Source organism: Lissotriton vulgaris, chromosome 10 (genome assembly GCF_964263255.1).
Source record: "Lissotriton vulgaris chromosome 10, aLisVul1.2, whole genome shotgun sequence".
Classification (NCBI taxonomy): Eukaryota; Metazoa; Chordata; class Amphibia; order Caudata; family Salamandridae; genus Lissotriton; species Lissotriton vulgaris.
Genome location: NC_141698.1, coordinates 1017195796 through 1017217885, shown reverse-complemented (window position 1 = coordinate 1017217885; position 22090 = coordinate 1017195796). Strand labels below are relative to the sequence as shown.

Sequence of the window (22090 nt, the reverse complement as noted above, 5' to 3'; positions counted from 1 at the left end):
AGCAGGCACAGCCACCAGATGCAAGAGTGGGAGATACATCCATCAGTATTCCAGCCGTACTTCCAAAGGTGGGGTCATCCAGAGATAGACCTGTTCGCCACAAAGGAGAACGCAAAATGCCAAAGCTTCGCCGCCAGGTTCCCACACCCACAGTCGCAGGGCAATGCGATATGGATGGACTGGTCAGGCAGATTTGCGTACGCTTTTCCCCGAGCACCCATGATACCGCTGGTGGCACGCAAGCTCAGGCAGCACTCGATGACTCTCATCCTGGTTGCTCCAACGTGGGCTCGCCAACCATGGTACACCACATTTCTAGAACTGTCTGTGGTGCCGCATCAGAGGCTACATCTCACACCCAGCCTTCTGACGCAGAGCCATGGCGACATTCAGCACCCAGATCCGCAACAGCTCAACCTGGCGATCTGGCTCCTGAAGTCCTAGAATTTGGCTACCTGCACTTACCTGCCGACTGTATGGACATCATTCAGGAGGCGAGGAAGCCCACCACTAGAGCATGCTATGCGGCAAAATGGAAGCGGTTTGTCATTTATTGTGCAGACCACAACATTAACCCGCTGGATGCTTCTATTCAGAACATCATCTGTTACCTTTTCCATCTCTACAAGTGTAATCTGGCCTATGCTTCCATTCGCATTCATCTGTCTGCAAAATATCTCCAAAATAGGCAGCACCTCTCCCTCTTCAGGGTGCCTGCCATCAAGGCTTTTCTGGAAGGGCTCAAACGAGTCATTCCGCCACGGACTCCACCAGCTCCTGAGTGGAGCCTCAATGTGGTTCTTACCAGGCTGATGGGTCCTCCCTTTGAACCACTGCATTCCTGCGAGATTCAGTTCTTGACATGGAAAGTGGCTTTCCTCATAGCAATTACATCGCTACGGCGGGTTAGTGAGTTGCAAGCCCTCACTTTATTCAAATTCATTCCAACAGGGTGGTGCTTCGCACTAACCCTAAATTTCTACCCAAGGTTGTGTCTCAGTTTCACATCAACCAAACAATCGAATTACCTGTTTTCTTTCAAAATCCTGAGTCACTGGCGGAGCGGATGCTCCATACCCTTGAAGTTAAACGGGCCCTAATGTATTACATCGATAGGACCAAGGATTTTAGGAAAACTAAGCAACTCTTTGTCGCCTTTGCACCGCACCACAAAGGTAACCCTATTTCCAAGGCTGGTATTGCTAGATGGATCGTTAAATGTATCCAGATCTGCTATCTAAAAGCAAAACGCACTCTTACCATTCCACCAAGAGCCCACTCCACCAGGAAGTTAGGGGCCTCTATGGCATTCCTTGGAAACATTCCTTTGGAAGACATATATAGAGCAGCCACATGGTCTACCACACACACATTTACTAAGCATTACTGTGTTGATGTGCACTCCAAACAGCAGGCAGCTGTAGGGCAGGCTGTTCTCAAAACACTTTTTCAAACTGCTGCAGCTGGCACGGGCGGCCGCCGCTAATGGAGGGACTGCTATGTATTCTATGCACAGATATGAATTCAGCAGCCCCAATGCCTCGATACGAATATGCTACTTACCAGTATGCATCTGTTCTTGGCATGTAGGGCTGCTGACATTCATATCGCCCGCCCTCCTCCCCGGCGCCTGTAGCAGCTGCAGTATTCACATATATTCATAGCATGGTCATCATTCACTGAGTTTCACTTCATCTTGGCCGCAATGGCTAAAAACAATCTGGGGATGGAGTCGATGCCCATGCGCACTGTAGTCCAGGGGAGGAGCCACCTATCTCGTGACACTTCGAGGACTCTTCCAGGACAACAATGTGCAATCATCCGGACCCAACACTAGGCGGCGATCTATGCACAGATATGAATGTCAGCAGCCCTACATGCCAAGAACAGATGCATACTGGTAAGTAGCATATTCGTTCTTCCAGATTCCAAACTCCTTCTTCAGCTGCTCTAACAAAACCTCCATGTTGTTTTTAATCATAGCTAATAGATTATTATCGATCAGTATGTCGAAGTACTACATCTTGGTTTGTACCCATCGGAAGGGCCTTCATGTAGGGAGTGAGTTGTGGTGGATGTCGTTGTAGGTAACTCTTCCCTCTTCACCCAAAACATTTTGTAGCCAAAGAAGATGAAGAAGCAGATAATGTCCCTGAGTGCATGCACAGAAGTTTGGGTGGAGGAAAATGCCGGGAGAATGTCATCTGCGTATAACATGAGATTCAAATTTCTCACTGTGATGGGAATGCCCAATATCTCCTGCGATTGACAAAATGCTATAGCGAGGAGCTCCAGCGCTAGGAGAAATAGCAGGTGCCATAGTGGGCAGGCATGTCTTGTCCCTCCACCAATACGGGTTGGTCCTGATAGACATCCATGACAAGAGTGGAGGGATTTCAAAATAGCCATAGTGTCATAGCAGTGAAAGCAGGACCAATGCTCATCTTGGAGAGAATCGCCCTGAGTTGAATCCTACCTGATTTTTATGCGCCAGAGCGGTAATTCCCTTTTTAGCGAGAATCTTTGCCAAAATCTTAAATATTTAGGTCGCTGTTGAGGTAATCATATTTTCTGCATAATCACCCTGTATTTTTCACCCTTTGTTGGACCCTATATTTTTTCTTGCATTAGAACTCTGTGCACTTAAACCTAAACAAGTGGTAATGTGCATGTCCTCCCTTTATAAACGTGGTCCCATTAGCATGTTCCTCGGTGGTAGATTTAATTTACCTATAGGCCCCTAGTATATGATACAATATGTACCCATGACCTGTAAATTAAAAGTCACTAGTTGAATGCCGCATCAATGTACCATCTGCTAGATTGATTGTGTAAAACATTACTTCACACCTTCCATTGAACCCTGACTGTGGCAGGTTACATTCTGAATGTCCATACAAATTCTTTTAGCAATTGAAAAACTGAATTGGGTACCCCTGGGAAGTCATTGTAGCCCACAAGCCAAGGTGCATGGTATTTAAAAGTAGGTTATGTACAAATTAAATCCTTACAGTGACTAGCACCCAAACGCTATTTTTCACTGTGGCAGGCCTAGCTGTCCTATGTAGAAAACCAGAATACAGATGAAAATCCTCATACTCTTCCTCAGAAATCAGACTAGCAAGCAAAATAATTACACATCTACAGTTGCGGCCAGCATGACCCCCGGGTGGGGGGGCAGGGGGTTGGGTAGGGGGGAGGTCGCGCTGGGAAGGTGGGGTTTTATTAAAAAAAAAAATCCAACTTGCCTTCACCTCTGGTCCCTTGTTGCGTCTCCTTCTCTCCCTACTCCGAGTCCCAGGAAGCAGGCAGCTTCCGGCTCCTCCCCGTAGCCAATCACAATGCTGCAATGGCAGCTCTGTGACTGGCTGGGAGGCTGCCCACACAGGCGTTTATGGGGAGACCGTTTTCTCCATGCAGGCTGCACGCAGCCTACATGGAGAAAACTGGAGAGTGCGTATGACTGGATTGGTTGGCCCTGGGGCCAACCAAACAGTCAGCGCCCACAACATTGCGCAAGCCAATCCTCCCCTGCCCGGCAGCAGGATGGCCTACCCGCCCTTCCCCAACCAAACCATTCTGCTTTCTCTCAGTGCGAGAAGCGGGAACATAAAATGGTATTCATAATACTATTTCGTGTTTCTGCTTCTCGCACTGCGAGAAAGCAGTGGGGTGACGCTCCTTTGCCCACATGGAGGAGCCGCCCCAGCACATCTATTTTTACTAGTTATCGAAAATCTAATTACATGTTACGAAAAAGTTACCTTTCGACAGCTTGAAATTCCTGAAGGTTAATTTGTATTTGCTCTCCAACTTCTCCGTAACAAGCATTCAAATGGATGTGAATGAGTTTGTGAATTTAATCCCAGGACCTAAAAAAATGGGTCACTGTAATTCATAGTTTGACTGGAATAGGGCTCAGCAGAAAGGGAAGAATCCTTTACCATACTGTTATTACCACACTCAGCCTTCACAACACAGTCACTACCCTGACTGCGACGTTACCATGTGTTCCTTTACTACACAAATTGTTACAACAACTTGCTTTAGGGGGCGCATTGTTGGACTGGTGCTGGATTTTCAGTCCAACAGCATCTCTACTGTTGCGTAGACTGGAGTTGAAATTGGTAAGTTATACTATTCCAAAGTCCAGTGCCCCCTAATGTGAGTCATTTTAACGACTTGTGTGGTTAAGGAATAAATGGTAACATTGTAGTTGGGGTAGAAACTGCGTTGTGAAGGCATGAGTGGTAAATGCATGTGGGGTTCTATCATACATCCCAGCAGAAAGCTGTGCTGTGAGCATCGTTTTTAACATTAGAATATCAAATCCTCTTGGAGTGTCAGACTCTGTTTGACAGGTCTGCTGGGTTTGCATATAAGACACAGCACCTGCTATGGATCCTGAGCAACTGGGCTAAGTGCTCCTTCTGCCCTTGACTCTCAGTGGTAGCTAGGTTACAGCAGTCCAAGGCTCCCTCACAGGAGGAAGTGTTAATACAGGTCAGTGAACTCGACTCATAACGCAAAGATCACACAGCAGTGTCAATAAATCAATGTCCAGTGAAATACTTATTTTTATAATCTTGTGGCTAATGGAAATCTTACTGCCAATCATCATAGTATGCGATTTAGAAAACTTGAATGAAAGGTCTAAGGCGTCCATGAAATCAATAAAAGAAATGAAAAGACTTTGGAGACCCACAGAAGTCTGAGCGAACAGCACATCATCATCTGCATAATATAAGGCAGGAATTAAATAAGTTAAGATCATGCGAGCACAACGATCGGGAAGCCAGGTTAAGATGGTGCCCACGTTACAGCGGAATTCGGGAGGTTTCAAGGCCCCACTGCAGGTGAAATGAGTTAACCTAATTGAAAGCTTATTTAAGGAATCTGAAAGACACAGGTTATTCGACCGATAGGATGTAATTAAGGGAACCCGCGGCAGGTCAAAAAATATGGTAAGAGAAGGAGGGGAGAAAAGCAAGACCAAGATGTTCTCATAAATGAGGATTGTGGTGCTCAAAAATAGGGTGGTAACGATGTCTCTGAAATATCACTTTATGATGTTAAATGTCGTATACTTGTAAAGCGCACAGCTGCCCCAGCAAAGGAGCGTCCCGGCGCTGTATACCGCTGGGGAACCCATCCTGGCTTTCCCTGTGAGATGGTCCCTCCTGGGCATCTCCAAGGTGAAGACAAGCATTCCCGGCGCTGATGGGGCCGTTAGTAGAGATTAAGCAAGCTATTGCCCAGAGTTGCTGAGTGGGACCCATAGTTGGAGTAGGCACCGAGGCGAGAATTATCGAGTCCGCTGACCATGGCCCAAGACCCTGCCGCTTCGGGAATCGAAACCTGGTCCCGGGCCGACCTCTGCTCCCGGGTCTGCCGCCTCTAACCAGTGAGCCACACCACTCCACCGTGTGGCTCACTGGTTAGAGGCGGATGTGCTATTAGAATACTAAATGATATCAATGGAGGATGACCAAATGTCACATGTTGAACAATGAATGGAGGGGTTGGGACTTTCAGTTTTGACACTTTAATGTGACTTGGGGATTTGAGAAATGAAAGGGTGTGGACACAACAGATGAAAAAAGGTCATATGATTATGAAAGGGTGTGGGAACTGCTGATTATTATTATTATTATTAATTAGAATTTATATTGCGCGCCAAATCATCCCCAGAGGGATCTCTCTGCACTTTTGGCTACACAGTGCTGCAGACTAGGACAGAGTTGCGGATTTGGAACAGCCAGGTTTTTAACTTCTTCTTGAACTGCCCCAAACTTGAGCAGGTGTGGAGCTCATCCAGCAGACCATTCCAATGGAGTGGAGCTAGATATGAGAATGTGCACCCTACCATTTTGGCTTTTCTGATTTTACAGGGACGGAGCAGATTGCGATTGCTCGATCTCAATACACGGGCCGGTATATAGGGAATTAACTTCTTCCTTAGATAGACCAGGCCCATCCCCTGCCATGCTTTAAATACCGAGCGGTAGAAAAGGGGGGGTGATGGACGGAGCATCTGAACCAATCAAACACTCACACCCAGTCAACATATCTGGGTTTAATCCATCGCCGTTCTTTAGCCCACTCTGCCACCCCAGTTCAGACATGGCCATATGCAAATCAGTCTGACCCTGTGCCTCATGGGAACAGTCCAGCCCGAACTGCCAAGCCATGCCTTCCCTGGACCGGAAACAAGCTTCCTAGGACCGGTTTCTGGCAAAACAGCCGTCTTCAGCCAGGCTTGTTTGAATCAAGTGGCAAAGTGAGCAAGGGACTCACGTCTGAGCATACCCTGCCAACTTATGGCGAACAAAGCGTGACAAAAGGGGGTGGTGATGGACGGAGCATCTGAACCAATCAAACACTCACACCCAGTCAACAGATCTGGGTTTAATCCATCACCGTTCTTTAGCCCACTCTGCCACCCCAGTACAGACATGGCCATATGCAAATCAGTCTGACCCTGTGCCTCATGGGAACAGTCCAGCCCGAACTGCCAAGCCATGCCTTCCCTGGACCGGAAACAAGCTTCCTAGGACCGGTTTATGGCTTAAACACTGCTCTCTTCCTCATGGGCAACCAATGTAGTTGTTGCAGGAGAGGTCGGGAGGGGGTACGTACTGATTTGTTGAGGACCAGTTGTGCTGCTGTATTTTGCACTACCTGTAGCCTAGATGCAAGGTCCTCCCTGATTCCTACTAATAATGAGTTCCCATAATCCAGTCTACTAACAAGTAGTGCATGCAATAAGGTCTTCCTGGCCTCCAGAGGGATCCAAGGAAAAATCTTCCTCAGCATCTGCATGATGCCAAAGCAGGTTCCCGATACTGACTTCACGTGTTCCTCCATCGAAAGTTTGTTATCAAACAGGATACCCAAGTTCCGTGTCTGGGTGTTTGGATTGGGTGCCTGCCCAAATTCCTCCGGCCACCAGTCCGGCGACCTTAATTCCGTCGCCTTTCCAAACAGAAGGATCTCCATCTTATTGGAATTTAGCTGCAGAAAATTCTCACTCATCCAAGAGGCAATTTTCAGCATGCAGGATTTAAACTTTGTTCTGAATTCCGCTGGGTCCGTCTCCGTGGGGATTATCACCTGCGTGTCATCTGCGTATGAGATTGCGCATGATTTTGAAATTGAGTGTAGAGGGAAATTCACAGGAAAGCCTTAGGGAGAAGGAAGAAAATGAACGTGCATCAATGTTTGTATGTGAACAGGCTGGATGGGCTTGACGGCAAACATAAAAGAGAAAATAATGGGCAAAGGTGAAGAGTTTCGGATTTATGTGATTCTGTGGCTGCAGAGTGTACTGTGTAATGTATCACATTTAACATATCATTTGCAAATCTCAACAGAATATTTTGTTTCTACTTCAAATGCATAAAAATAATATTTTCAGAGAATGAGCTACATAATTTACCTTTTCTTTCCACTCAGTTTTGATGGCCATGACACATATTTATGTTTTCCATTGAGCCTAAATCTGGTAGCCCAGACCATGGTAAAGCTCTGCTGCAGAGTGCTTTTTGGGGCTGTGATTATGATGATAAAACCACATTTCAATGAAAACTATGAAATATTTTCCAAACTTCATGGTAAATATGGGTTTTATACCACTGAATTTTGCACAATAAATGCACACACACACTCACACACATGACACCTTTCTTTCACAGCTGCATCACAGGAGGATTCATGGTATGGGTCCCCCCGACAACAAAGAGAAAATACAGTTTCTTTTTAAAGGCAATTTTATTCAATAAATACAAACTTCAATATATTAAATAAGTTAAATACTATGTGTAGGTCACTGGGACGCAAAATCTTCTATCAGTGATTCTTGAAGCTCCTCTCGATTGGTGGCCGGCACCATCCAGTGAAGCCAATAGTTCTGGTTGTAACAATATGGGATCTCTGTCTCTGACAGTATCTGTCACACGAGACTGGTGAGATCTGACAGGACCAGACATCCTCAGTGTATCAAAATAAATAGAATTTATCATCAATATCGGTATCAGCATTACATTAAAATTAAATTAAAAGGACAGAGGGTAAAATATAATATTCAAGCAAAGAACGCAAACAGAATGCAACAGTATATATACATTGGATCTGTGCCCGTGCATCCTGAGGGGCGTGGAATGGAGGATCTGTCGCTGTACACATCATCAAGCACTGACTTTCAGGTCAATGCCTTGTCGGAGAGTGAAGGATAGAAAACATCTGCCTATCAATCCAAATGAAGTATGATGACAAAAAGGTATTGTCAGCTGTCTATAAGAATGTCCGACTCCACTGAAGTCTGTAAGTCTGTTCTGGTAATGTCTTCCTTCGGCCCAGGCTCGACGCGGATATACGGCCTCAGATTGTGATGCTTCCATTTCCGGTTAATAAAGTGCAAATGGCAGCTGGCTCAGGTCTTGTGCGGATGCTGCTGTGGTCAATAGAACAAGACTGGTCGTAGCACGTGGGAGCCTCACACCTGCGTGTTCTTCACGCGCTCGAACGTCTGCATGATGTGGGTGGTGGGGACGCAGCCCTCCCTCACGATGCTCAGGATCCCTGGAAAGGAAGAAGCACAACAGCATGAGATTGAGAGAGCGTGGACAGGTCTGAGGTCTGTGAGCAGCAGAGGGAGGGGAAGAGACAAGCATAATGAGCACATTGGGGATTGGCCCCTCAGGAACCAATGGGTGAAGGAGTACAGGTGGGGCCGCCCTGTCACATGGCATATACTGACAGGAGAAAGCATGCATCTTTTCTTCTTCACTGGAGATGGCTTTGAGCACAAAATGTCCCAGAAAGAGACATTTTTTGCAGATTACGCTTTCTGTCAGTATCCAACATGACTTTTTTAATGTGGGGTATTTACTACCATTAAAATTTCATGCAAGATAAAGGCGAACCACATTTCACACCGTTCATGTAATTTTAGCGATATTTTGTGAAACAAATTATGAAACACTGTACACCAATGGTGCAGACTAATGATAAAGAAAAAGGCTTGTTAAGTTGAGAGTGGGGTCAGGAGTCGGCACAGGTAGGAAACCTCAGGTGGCATCCCTGTAAACTTAGACCAAGCGCTTGGAGTTTTCCTCAGGGGCTCAATAAAGAGCATCTTTTAGTTACGCATTCATTCTGGCCCCTTTCATGCTTCAGCTGTCCATTCATTGTGGGCTTTGTAGGCCTGTCTGCCTTGGACACCAGGAATGCACTGGACCAGGACTGGTGTTTCCCAAATCTCATGGCAGGTGTTTGGTGGGTGGGGAGGGGTGGTGGGGAGCAGAGCACTCTGTTCACATCCATGGATGCTCCTTAGTCTACTTTGCGAATAGCAGGGGGAGAGATGAAACAGAAACAAGCATTGGTTGAGACTCACCTTCATCTATCCTCAGACAGTTCACCACCGTGGAGCCCACCATCTCGTAGGAGTCCCCATCACACAGCACCCCCTCCAGCTTGTGTCGAAGACGCCTGGAACACAGAGTGGAAATACAAAATCACTAATTTAAAGTAATCATCGACAAAGGCTCAGGTGCTGGGGATTGAGGGGAAGCCGCAGGCTGGCAAACATCTACCTGACCTCAACCTCAACTGGTCAAACACACCTGTGTTTAATGCGCCCACATATAGGTTTATGCCAAGCATCTCAAACACCCTAACATATGGCTGCGATATCACAAACACTGTTACCCCTTCCGCAACCTTTCAGTAGCACCAGTCTAATCAAATGCTTAAAAAAGCCTAAACTCATGCAAAGAAGCAAACCACCCATCAATACTCCCACACTCTTCCTTTCACCTTTCAGGATCTTCAGCTCACGCCCCTCAACAACTCTTGCCTCTGCCCTCAGCCCCTAGCAGCCATCTAGTAACTCTCAAACCCCAGGCATGATCTCTTCCGCAGAAGGCCCACTCACACCCTTTTCCTGAATCCAACCCCTGTTCTGAGTGTGTACTCACGAGATGACCATGTCATGGTGGGTGCTATCACACTCCCCGCTGGGATTGGCGGAGGTGATGGCCAGAGGGCCGGTCATGTTGGTCAGGTGGGCAGAGATGGTGTGGTCCGGCACTCGGATCATGATTGAGTCTTTGGTGCCCACAATGTCATAAGCTGGTCCAACTCCTGCAGGAGTAGAAAATAGCAAAATGAAGCAGCAACATGCCAGGTGTGAGTAAGTAAGCATTTGTTTTTGACTGTATTTATTTGCTCAGCATTATGACCAGAGTTGCTGTACAGTGGTGCCTTCAATTGGTTGTGCTTAATTTGAGCAGATGTTTGAATGGTCTAGCCTCAGAACATCAAGAGTTAATTAAAGTCCTTGAATAAGTGATTGCACACATTGTCCATTCAGTATGAAAGAAGTTCTACTAAAGCATACTGTGAAAGGCATGCACACATTTGTTTGTTATATCTTGAGAGGCCAGATGTCTGCAATGCATATTGTTAACAATTCTTTAAAAAAGACTTCAGCCAGAAAAGTTTTTCTGTCCTACATAATTTTATGGCTATTTGATATATCATTCTGTCTGTGCAAGGGACTATTTTACAACTGAAAAGTACACTGACTCAGCACACCATTTTTTTCTTATACAGCCATAGTATAACGAAAGCAACCTTTCCTTGTTTTGTCATTGCTGTGGGGTTTAATTCATGTTTTAGTCAGGAATTGTGCGAGTCACATCTATTTCTTTATCTGTTTTACACACATGTACACATACATCACACACACAAACACACACACACACATATATACATAATATATACAATATGTACATGCAATGGGTACATGAGATGGGGGTCTGTGTGCTTTAGGGGTGAATGTGCATAGAATACCTGCATGAGATTGGGGTTGTTACACATTAAGGGGGGCTGGACCCTTTTTTGCAATAACTACATGAGATGGGGGTCTGTGCACACAATGGGGGTCACTGGACCCTGATATGTACATACAACAGCTACATGAGATGGGCGTATATAAACAGCAGGAGGGTTAATGTACATGCACTGCCTGCATGAGAGGGGGGTCTGTAGACATCAGGGGGTCTGTGTGCTTGTTATACCCCCATGAGATGGGGGTCTGTAGATATCAAGAGGTGAATGTGCAGGTAATATCTGCATGGACTGGGGTATGCATATATTAGGGGGGCTGAATGAACTCTGATATGTACACTCAGTAGCTTCGTGAGATGTGGGCCTGTAGACATAAAGGGGTGAATGGACCCTGATATGTACATACAATGCTACATAAGATGGGGGTCTGTAGGCATTGGGGGTGAATGGAGTGACAGGTGGGTGTAATACCTGCATGAGATGTGGGTCGGTACACATTGGGGGGGCGGGGGTGAATGAAGCATGATCTAGACAAGCAGCCCTTACATGAAGTGGGCACACCTCTGAATGTCCCCAGGCACAACTTCTGGCATGTGTAGCCCTCACCCCTCTACCCTCCTCAGCCCACCCCTCTTTGTAGAAGGAAACAGACCATGCAGAAGAGGTCACACTCACCCATCCTCTTCAGCCACTCCCCCTTCTGGACAATGCAGCTGACACCCCCAGGGTAGACGCTCCCTATGAAGTCCCACAGCAGGGGGCTGAAGGGGGGTCTCACGGCCCGCAGCTGGTCCAGGTGGGAGATGCAGATACAGATGGGCTTCTCCAGGGGTCGGTCCTGCAGAGGATGGAAGAGAGGGGAGAAATGATTGGTTTAGAGAGAGAAGAGGGAGGTCATGACCTTCAGACATTCAGTGCAGGGTCACGTGATACCTAAAAATGAGCTTAGACCCAGTCACACCACCTCTGACAATAAACTAAGTGTCTCTAGTGCTAGCCAAGAGATTGTACACGTTAAAAGCCTGTAGGACCTTCTAATGACCTACAGCAGACAGACACTGGACACAGAATTTAGTGCTTTGGAATCTGCACAGTGGGTTCATAGTCTGAGAACGCAGACTCGCTGTGTGCTCTGGGGCATTAGCATCTTTCTTGTGCATCTGATAGCATCTCGCTGGGCCCTTCTGCCCCATAAGCAGGATTCTCTCCTGAGACTGTGAGTGGACTGGAGCCCACACCTCCCTTATCACCCCCATCCCCCACTCTCCCCGCAAAGAATGACAAGCTACCATTTACCCTGGCTGCTTTCCTTTAAAAAAAAAAGTTTTCACACTGGAACTTTCTATGCAGATATTACCATGGTAACCCCGCACCTGAAGAATGGTTTTACCCTGACGTGTCCATGACAATATCTCTATAAATACATACTCCAGGCTGGTATCACCATGGTAATCACACCCCTGCAGAATGGTTTCACCCTGACGTTCCCATGACAATGTCTCCGCCCACAGGGTGATTTCTAACTGTTCTGGTAAAAGGTGCCCCTTATTCTCAATGACAGAGCATCTGTCTCGGACTCGGTAAATTCCGCCGGAAGTCGGCTCCTCGGTGCTCACCTTGATGGTGTAAATCTTCTGGATGGCCTCGGGGTGTTTGCAGGAGGCCGCCAGGGCGTAGACCGTGTCTGTGGGGACCCCGCACACCCCACCCTGGTCCAGCAGGGCGGCGATGGTCCTTAGACTGCCGGTGCGATAGGAATCGGGGCACACGCAGGAGTCGGACGCCTCAACTCTCTCCTCTGACTTCGTTTCCTAAAAAGACAGAGAGCAGACAAGGAGTGAGACAGCGCCACCTACAGCTGCCTTTGAGCAGCACATGCACATCACAGAGTTAGAGGACAGAGATGGATAATTTGAACATATCGGAAAGAATAGTGATCGTAACATATTGCATGTGTACTTATCACTGTACCTTGAAGAAAGAGGGTCCCATGGGAATTAGGTCCTTGCTGAAAATGCAGTTTCCAAGAGATGCCGCCGCTCCGTAGATACAGACGACACTGAAGACGGACAATACCGTGACTGAAAGTAACACAAAGAGAGGAAAATTAGACATAAAGTTCATAAAATCAACAAAAGAGACAAGTGTGCTGATCAAGTTAATGTTAAACCAAGACTGGGGCTCCCTTCAGGAGGGATTTCAAGAAGGGAAATGCCACCCAAGGCAATAAAATAAAAACATAAGACAGATTACTTTTCACTCGCCTTCTCTCTGTACGAAATTAAGTGTGGTAAAACATTTAAACTGGTACAGGAACCCCTGTCTTGGTTTATACTTAATTGCTCTGGCTCTTAGTGTTATCGGGCTCACCCCAACTCTTCGTATTATAAGAAGGTGATGTTAAGGCAGCAGTGGAGAGACAGGCACAGAAACTAAGACACGTGGAGGTCTGGCAGAGAACTAGACACATGTCAGGTTTGTGACTGACTCCATTCAAACCCCCCTTGCCTTGAAGAGACCAACTCTAGCAGAGTCTGACACGTAACTGACTCTGTTCACCCCCCACAGCCCTTCAGAAGCACAGACTTGTCAGGCGCACTCCAGTCCTTTCTACAGACCACTTCCCTTTAGCCCCCACCACATTACAGGTGGACTCGGGATGGCACTTGATAGATATTGCCTGTTTATAAACCCTTTAGAGATCACTGACATGCATTAACACACAAGAGGATCCCACAGTGAAGGCGTCCACTTACTCTCCAGCGCGAGGGGCAGGCATTCCAAGGTGAAGAGCAGGAAACAGACCATCACCGCCTCCATCAGCAGCGCGAGCAGCACCAGCACCACGTTGGCATAGGCGACTGTGGAACAAGCAGAACAAGATGGCGTCAGAGGCCGGAAATGACATATTTCAGAGGTCAGCGGGGGTCGCAGTTGTTTAAGTCTTTAGATGAGGACGCTACGATGCCCCAGAACTGTCCATATGGACCATCGAGGGACAGACTCCGGCCCATACCCACTGCAGCCGGAAGCAGCCGCTGTCTGTCAGGGCACCTGGGCCTCAAGGATTCAACAGAGGGATGACTGGACCTCGGGATCCGGAGAGACTTACCCAAGGACATCAGGAAGACATTGATGACCAGGAAGGTGACGCCACCAACAGTGAATGCACCATAACTGGCGACGTGGATATTCAGCAGGGGACCTGGAGAGGGAAGAGGGGGGGGCAGAGGGTTAGTCATGGATGAAACAGAACACAGGAAGGAGCTCTTCCTTCAAAGGCAGGAGAGTGCCAGGAGCAGAGACAAGGGATGGAAAGGACCATATACTGTCAACACCTCGATCATCTAACAGCCAATCATGGGGCTGGATGTTGACTTTTGATGATGTGCAAAACTGTATCTTCCACCCCACCCTGAACAGGTGCGCCCCGATTTGTTGATACACACTTCTCTGAGCTCCTTATCCCAGTATAAATAGTTTTCTGAAGACAAACAAAAATTACAATTCTGGTAAATATGCTCCTGGGTACAACAAATTACCCTTTATTTGAACAAAGACATGAATACCTCTTTGTTCTTCCCACAACTGGATTATCAAAAATAGTTTATCCAGACCCATTAATGGTTCCATAAGTCATTAGTCCCCTCCTATTGGCCACCAGCTGCACTCCTCTTCAACCCTTTGCCCCCCACCTGGCAGCCATCACATATGACCCCTCCCAGGTACTTCATCAGGTCACAAGGGCCCCCCAGTCAGACAAAGAACTGCATGTGATGTCATCAAGAAACTACCTGCATGCATGGCTGCTCCAAATGAAACCAAGGACCAGAAATATACATCCCCCCACTGCCCCTACTGGTGTGCCTGAGGATCTAAACCACTCAGAAGCTTCATGACACTGGATCCCTAGGACTTTTGTGATTACATTTTACACATTGTAAAGATTAAGAGATCATAAATTACCTGCGAGTCGTAGCCACGCCCATGTGGCCCATACAGCAGCGTAAAAGAATGGTAGGACCGACCCAAATCTTCGCCCTCTCTGGACCACGATCCTGCAGACGTACAACTGGAAGAGAGCGCCAGGGATCAGCACCCAAGGGATGGAGAGGTGGGCTCTGGTGGGGTCACTGAGGGACCCCTGGATGGCAGAGAGTGATGCTAGGCCATTGCAGAAGAAGAAGAGGGCATCAGGGAGCTGGCATCTGCTGGAGCTGACCTCCTGGCCCTCCTTAGACCTGCTGGTGACTCGCTTCAGGCTCAGCAGCAAGTCCTGGAGCGTAGCAGATGACATCACTTGGGGTCCAGTAGAGATCAGCGACTTATCAGCGATGGAGTTAATGAGGCTGGCAAAAGTGGCATAGAGGGAGGTGGCGGTGTAGATGCTGCAGACCACTCCGAAGAAGATATGGGATCCCAGGAGTGGAATCTGGTGGATGGTGGAGACCGTGAGGAGGAGGAAGCATGAATTCTGCAGCACCTCCAGGAGGTCTCTGTTGAGGGACATCAGGCAGAGGATGCAAGCGGCGACCAGAAAGAACCAGCCCCCCACCATGCCCGCTCGGCTCTTGTCCACATTGTCCCCCGTGAGGAGCACCGTGAGGATGAACTCTTCCCAGGACATCAGCAGCCAGAAGAGGCTGTGGAGCCCAAGCTTGGTGGTGTGGTAGACGTCTTCTCTCAAGTAACTGTAGTAGCTGGCGCAGAGCTGGGACAGCGCATTGATGCTGACCCAGATGGCGCCAATGTAGAAGGTCTTCATGTACCCAAAGCAATAAAAGGCAAAGATGAGCGCGGCCACCGCATCGGCGATGTGTCCCAAGGCCATGGGCTCTGCGTACTTGGAGTTCTTCTTGGTCTCTTCCCCGATGCCACTGGAAGAGGTGCTGTTGGCCGAGCCCAGAAGCAAGACGCTGAACAAGGGGTTCCCGAAGCCCGGAAGGACGTACCTCTGGGTCAGGCCCTTCAGGAGCAGGGCAGTGGCGCCATAGAAACCAATCAACACGATGAGCAGCTCCAGGGTCCCCGAGACCACCAGCGCCCACTGTCCGAAGAGCCCCACCGCCTCGAAGACCAGCGTGAGGGTGATGGCGCCAAACACGAAGGGCATGACGTAGTTAACGGTGGCCGAGCAGAAGGAGAGGATGAAGGCGACGGCGGTGTACGCCACCAGCCCTGCTACTGCGCTCTCAGCGACCGGAAGCGGGGAGGCGGCCATGATGGTCTGGCTGCTAGAAATGTTCAGGGTTTGTGTGGTGTTGTGGATGGTGGGGTACGCGCCCAAGGCGACACGTGTAGCCCCGTAGCTGCTCCAGAGGGCGGCGAATGCCACAAAGGCGGTGCTCCCAAGGTGATCGTACTTCCGGAAGCACAGGAAGCCTGCAATGAGCTGTGTCAGTCCTCCAATCAGGATGAGATGGACCCCTGCAAGAGATAACACAGGCATTGAGCAACACGTGTGTTTGTGTGTGGGTGCGCAAGTGTGTACCCCCTCCCTCCAAGTTTCCTATGCATGTTATCCCAGCGCCACCTGTAACTCTTTGTGTGATCTGTGGCTGCCACACTCACCTGCCAGGATGTTCTCCACCCCTTCAGCGTTCACTTTGGTGTGGAAGGAAAAGAAGTTCTGTAGGGCCACCAGGAAGGCGCTGATGACGTTGGCGAGGAAGCCCATGACGGATGGTTCACTGTAGTACACAGAGGCGAAGCCTTCCATGGTGAGTGGCAGACCTGGGGAGGGGAGAGAGGGCAATAGATAAGAAATTAGCCACAGGTGAGAGGGAACAAGAGGTGAGATTGGGACAGGAGGTGAGAGGGGTATGGGGGTAAGAGTGAGATGGAAGACGGATAGCTGGGTGGGTAAATTGGTGCACAAGGTTAGATGGGGAACAGGGGGTGAGACAGGAGGCAGAGGCCTAATATCAGACAGAGGTGAGATGGGAACAGGGTGTGAGAGTAGGACAGTGAGTGAGATGGAAGAGACATGAATGGGACAGAGTGTGAGATCGAAGACACTTGTGGGACAGTGGGCAAAATTCGATCCAGAATTGAGATAGGAGCATGGGGAGGGACAGGTAATAAAATGAGAACAGCCAGTGAAAGGGGTGCAGGGGATGAGATGGGGTGGGCAGTGAAACTAAGACTAGGGCAGGAGGTAAAATGGAGCTTAGAGGTGGAAACAGGAGCTGAAATTTGGTGAAAGTTCACGAGGTGAAACGAGTTAAGAAGTTAAATGTGAACCAGAGGTGAGAGCCACAGAGAGACGGGCAGGTGGAGATGGGACAGGTGCAAAGAGAGAGCGGGGCAGGCCGGACAGATCAGAGTAAAGCACTGTGAAGGGACAGGCTGCGCAGTGTGGAGAGACAAGGACAGGCCGTTCACACTGAAAGGTACAGGCGTGGACAGGTTTCTCACAAGAGGAAAGTATCACAGAGACGGAAAGTTTGTGCATACCGAGGGACGGGAGCTCTGTTTTCCGTCACGGGGCCGCGCCTCCGTTTTCTTTGAAGGACTTTCGGGTGAGGGTCGGTGCTGTCTCTCCTCTGTGAGGGCTGCTCTGGTGAGGGTCGGTGCTGTCTCTCCTCTGTGAGGGCTGCTCTGGTGAGGGTCAGTGCTATCTCTCCTCCGTGAAGGTTGCTCTGGTGAGGGTCGGTGCTGTCTCTCCTCAGTGAGTGCTTCTCTGGTGAGGGTCGGTTCTGTCTCTCCTCTGTGAGGGCTGCTCTGGTGAGGGTCGGTGCTGTCTCTCCTCTGTAAGGGCTGCTCTGGTGAGGGTCGGTGCTGTCTTTCCCCTGCGACGGCTGCTCTGGTGAGGGTCGGTGCTGTCTCTCCTCTGAGGGCTGCTCTTGTGAGGGTAGGTGCTGTCTCTCCACTGTGAGGGCTGCTCTGGTGAGGGTCGGTGCTGTCTCTCTTCTGTGACGGCTGCTCTGGTGAGGGTCGGTGCTGTCTCTCCCCTATGAGGGCTGCTCTGGTGAGGGTCGTCTAGCTTCCTGTGTCCGAGGGACTCTCCTTGAGGGTCTGGTCTGGAAAGACGCCCTGTGACGACCGGTCCTATTTCTGGGGTGTCTCTGTGAGGGCAGGCCAGCTGCTCCTCTTCTGCCTGTTCTCGGCTCGGGCAGGTTTTATACACAGTCTGAGGTGGGAGGGGCTGGTGTGGGGGGGAGCCCTGCAAGGTGAGTGGAATTTCCCCCTCGTCGCTCTCCCTCCTCCACCCGTCACCTCAACCTGTCCGTCACCCGAGCCCCTCTCACGCCAGGAGGCTCAAGAAGGACCCGTATCTTTTATTTATCTTGAAACAAAGTTTAAAATACAGAGATTTCTCTTCCTAGGACAAGGGTCATAGCGTGGAATGTAATAAAACCAGGGAAAACACAAGAGATGAATTAATATTTCGTTTGTGAAATATATATTTTGAAGTAATTTTTTGTAATAATGATGATGATGGGAAGAGGGGGGTCTCTCTGGGAATTCCCCATAACTTTCAGCTCCGGTTGGGAAGTTCCATCTCTTCTGATGGAGGAGGGGTGTCGAAGTAGCACGGGACTGACATCTCGGCCCCGCAGGGGACCTCTACTCAAGGCCCTTGTTTCGGGACAGAAAAGACTCCATCAATTAGCATAACACCTCTTCATTTAATTATTTGAAAAGCGCAAGCACGTCATTGCTGACGTCAGTGCGCTTAAATATCTGGTAAGGTCGGTTTCGTTTTGCTCTTTTGTGTTTCTAGGACCGGGAAGATCAAGTGGTTTGCCTAGAATCACAGGGTGGTGAATAGACGCTGGGATCCAAGCCTAGTTCACCATTCTCAAAGTCGACAGCTGGGGCGCTGTTAGGCCACATCTTCTCAGTACTTCAGGAGCAGACGAGTATTACACAAATTAAACTCTAACATGGGTTACAGGTGGGAAGTGTTTCACTTTTTACACAGGCTGCAGCGCTGAGCCGTGTGTCATGCGTGTCCTGTATATATGACATGTGTGGTTTGTCATTGTCACAATCAGAGCCAGGGCTGCGATGGTCACAGTGAATAAATAGCTAATGTCTTAGATCTGCGCTTTCTTCTAAAAACGACTTGGGCCCCTCGCCATTTGCTGAGTCAGAGCGTGTGTACTGTCACATGTTTGCAGAAAGAGGAAAAAACTAAATTTGCAGTTTTTCAAGTATGATTCCTGTCCATCTTGGAAGCCCTGACGTCATTCTCAGTGTCTCTGAATCCTGTGTCCAGAAGTCTCATGCGGAGACTGTAAATGTCCAACCAATGCATTCTGGGCCTCATTTACAGTATTTTGCTGTAGGTCAGCGCTGCAAGCCTTCCTGCTGCACTGCCCTAAGGCGAAAGAAAAGGGCAGGAATGCACCCTATCCATCAGCTACGGTGCATTCCTGTCCTCTTTCCCTAGGCTTGAGCTCAATTGGCTGCCACGCGCCAACACAGGCACCCTTGCACCAACCATGGTCACAGGCGCCCTTGCACCAACCATGGTCACAGGCACCCTTGCACCAACCATGGTCACAGGCACCCTTGCACCAACCATGGTCACAGGCACCCTTGCACCAACCATGGTCACAGGGACCCTTGCACCAACCATGGTCACAGGCGCCCTTGCACCAACCATGGTCACAGGCACCCTTGCACCAACCATGGTCACAGGCACCCTTGCACCAACCATGGTCACCGGCGCCCTTGCACCAACAATGGTCACAGGCGCCCTTGCACCAACCATGGTCACAGGCACCCTTGCACCAACCATGGTCACAGGCACCCTTGCACCAACCATGGTCACAGGCACCCTTGCACCAACCATGATCACAGGCACCCTTGCACCAACCATGGTCACATGCACCCTTGCACCAACCATGGTCACATGCACCCTTGCACCAACCATGGTCACAGGCACCCTTGCACCAACCATGGTCACAGGCACCCTTGCACCAACCATGGTCACAGGCGCCCTTGCACCAACCATGGTCACAGGCACCCTTGCACCAACCATGGTCACAGGCACACTTGCACCAACCATGGTCACAGGCATCCTTGCACCAACCATGGTCACAGGCACCGTTGCACCAACCATGGTCACAGGCACCCTTGCACCAACCATGGTCACAGGCGCCCTTGCACCAACCATGGTCACAGGCACCCTTGCACCAACCATGGTCACAGGCACCCTTGCGCCAACACAGGCACCCTTGCACCAACCATGGTCACAGGCACCCTTGCACCAACCATGGTCACAGGCACCCTTGCACCAACCATGGTCACAGGCACCCTTGCGCCAACCATGGTCACAGGCGCCCTTGCACCAACCATGGTCACAGGCACCCTTGCACCAACCATGGTCACAGGCGCCCTTGCACCAACCATAGTCACAGGCACACTTGCACCAACCATGGTCACAGGCACCCTTGCACCAACCATGGTCACAGGCACCCTTGCACCAACCATGGTCACAGGCACACTTGCACCAACCATGGTCACAGGTACCCTTGCACCAACCATGGTCACAGGCACCCTTGCACCAACCATGGTCACAGGCGCCCTTGCACCAACCATAGTCACAGGCACACTTGCACCAACCATGGTCACAGGCACCCTTGCACCAACCATGGTCACAGGCACCCTTGCACCAACCATGGTCACAGGCACCCTTGCACCATCCATGGTCACAGGCACCCTTGCACCAACCATGGTCACAGGCGCCCTTGCATCAAACATGGTCAAAGGCACCCTTGCACCAAACATGGTCACAGGCACCCTTGCACCAACCATGGTCACAGGCACCCTTGCGCCAACCATGGTCACAGGCACCCTTGCACCAACCATGGTCACAGGCACCCTTGCACCAAACATGGTCACAGGCACCCTTGCACCAACCATGGTCACAGGCACCCTTGCACCAACCATGGTCACAGGCACCCTTGCACCAACCATGGTCACAGGCACCCTTGCACCAAACATGGTCACAGGCACCCTTGCACCAACCATGGTCACAGGCACCCTTGCACCAACCATGGTCACATGCACCCTTGCACCAACCATGGTCACAGGCACCCTTGCACCAACCATGGTCACAGGCGCCCTTGCACCAACCATGGTCACAGGCACCCTTGCACCAACCATGGTCACAGGTGCCCTTGCACCAACCATGGTCACAGGCACCCTTGCACCAACCATGGTCACAGGCGCCCTTGCACCAACCATGGTTACAGGCACCCTTGCACCAACCATGGTCAAAGGCGCCCTTGCACCAACCATGGTCACAGGCACCCTTGCACCAACCATGGTCACAGGCGCCCTTGCACCAACCATGGTCAAAGGCGCCCTTGCACCAACCATGGTCACAGGCGCCCTTGCACCAGCCATGGTCACAGGCGCCCTTGCACCAAACATGGTCAAAGGCGCCCTTGCACCAACCATGGTCACAGGCACCCTTGCACCAACCATGGTCACAGGCGCCCTTGAACCAACCATGGTCACAGGCATCCTTGCACCAACCATGGTCACAGGCGCCCTTGCACCAACCATGGTCAGAGGCGCCCTTGCACCAACCATGGTCACAGGCGCCCTTGCACCAACCAAGGTCACAGGCAACCTTGCACCAACCAAGGTCACAGGCGCCCTTGCACCAACCATGGTCACAGGCGCCCTTGCACAAACCATGGTCACAGGCGCCCTTGCACCAACCATGGTCACAGGCACCCTTGCACCAACCATGGTCACAGGCGCCCTTGCACCAACCATGGTCACAGGCATCCTTGTTCCAACCATGGTCACAGGCGCCCTTGCACCAACCATGGTCACAGGCGCCCTTGCACCAACCATGGTCACAGGCGCCCTTGCACCAACCATGGACACAGGCGCCCTTGCACCAACCATGGTCACAGGCGCCCTTGCACCAACCATGGTCACAGGCGCCCTTGTACCAAACATGGTCACAGTCGCCCTTGCACCAACCATGGTCACAGGCACCCTTGCACCAACCATGGTCACAGGCACCTTTGCATCGACCATGGTCACAGGCACACTTGCACCAAACATGGTGCAAGGGTGTCTGCGTTTTGCAGTTTATTTTTTTGAAAAGGTATTGGCAGCTAGGGAACTCAGTCACTGCCCCACCTAAGGTAATCACATATGTAAGACTGCATAGACATTGCTGACCTTAAATGTCCAGCTACCAGATGGTCATACATGAACCATTTAGAAACACAAAAAATGGGAGGCATTTAAATCAATATAC

General features: G+C 49.9%; 1 protein-coding gene across 1 annotated transcript; it reads right to left on the bottom strand.

Annotated features, from left to right (window-relative positions):
* Positions 1 to 7751: 7751 nt before the first annotated feature.
* LOC147689209 (uncharacterized) lies at positions 7752 to 20021 on the bottom strand. Its single transcript, XM_086940030.1, has 11 exons — positions 17574 to 20021; positions 16426 to 17449; positions 14821 to 16281; positions 13967 to 14059; positions 13611 to 13715; positions 12826 to 12935; positions 12471 to 12665; positions 11530 to 11692; positions 9981 to 10146; positions 9398 to 9492; positions 7752 to 8580 (listed from the first exon to the last, which is right to left on the bottom strand). The coding sequence occupies exons 2-11, from the start codon at positions 16571 to 16573 to the stop codon at positions 8495 to 8497; spliced, it is 2622 nt and encodes an 873-aa protein (XP_086796156.1). The 5' UTR covers positions 16574 to 17449; positions 17574 to 20021; the 3' UTR covers positions 7752 to 8494.
* Between the last annotated feature and the right edge of the window lie 2069 nt (positions 20022 to 22090).

What these genes read in the sequence shown, in the direction of transcription:
- LOC147689209 (XM_086940030.1), bottom strand. Translation starts at nt 16,573, where the DNA reads ATGGAAGGCTTCGCCTCTGTGTACTACAGTGAACCATCCGTCATGGGC. An exon ending in GGTGGAGAACATCCTGGCAG is followed by an intron (nt 16,282 to 16,425) that starts GTGAGTGTGGCA and finishes TATCTCTTGCAG; the next exon opens with GGGTCCATCTCATCCTGATT. An exon ending in GGCGTGGCTACGACTCGCAG is followed by an intron (nt 14,060 to 14,820) that starts GTAATTTATGAT and finishes TTCCCTCTCCAG; the next exon opens with GTCCCCTGCTGAATATCCAC.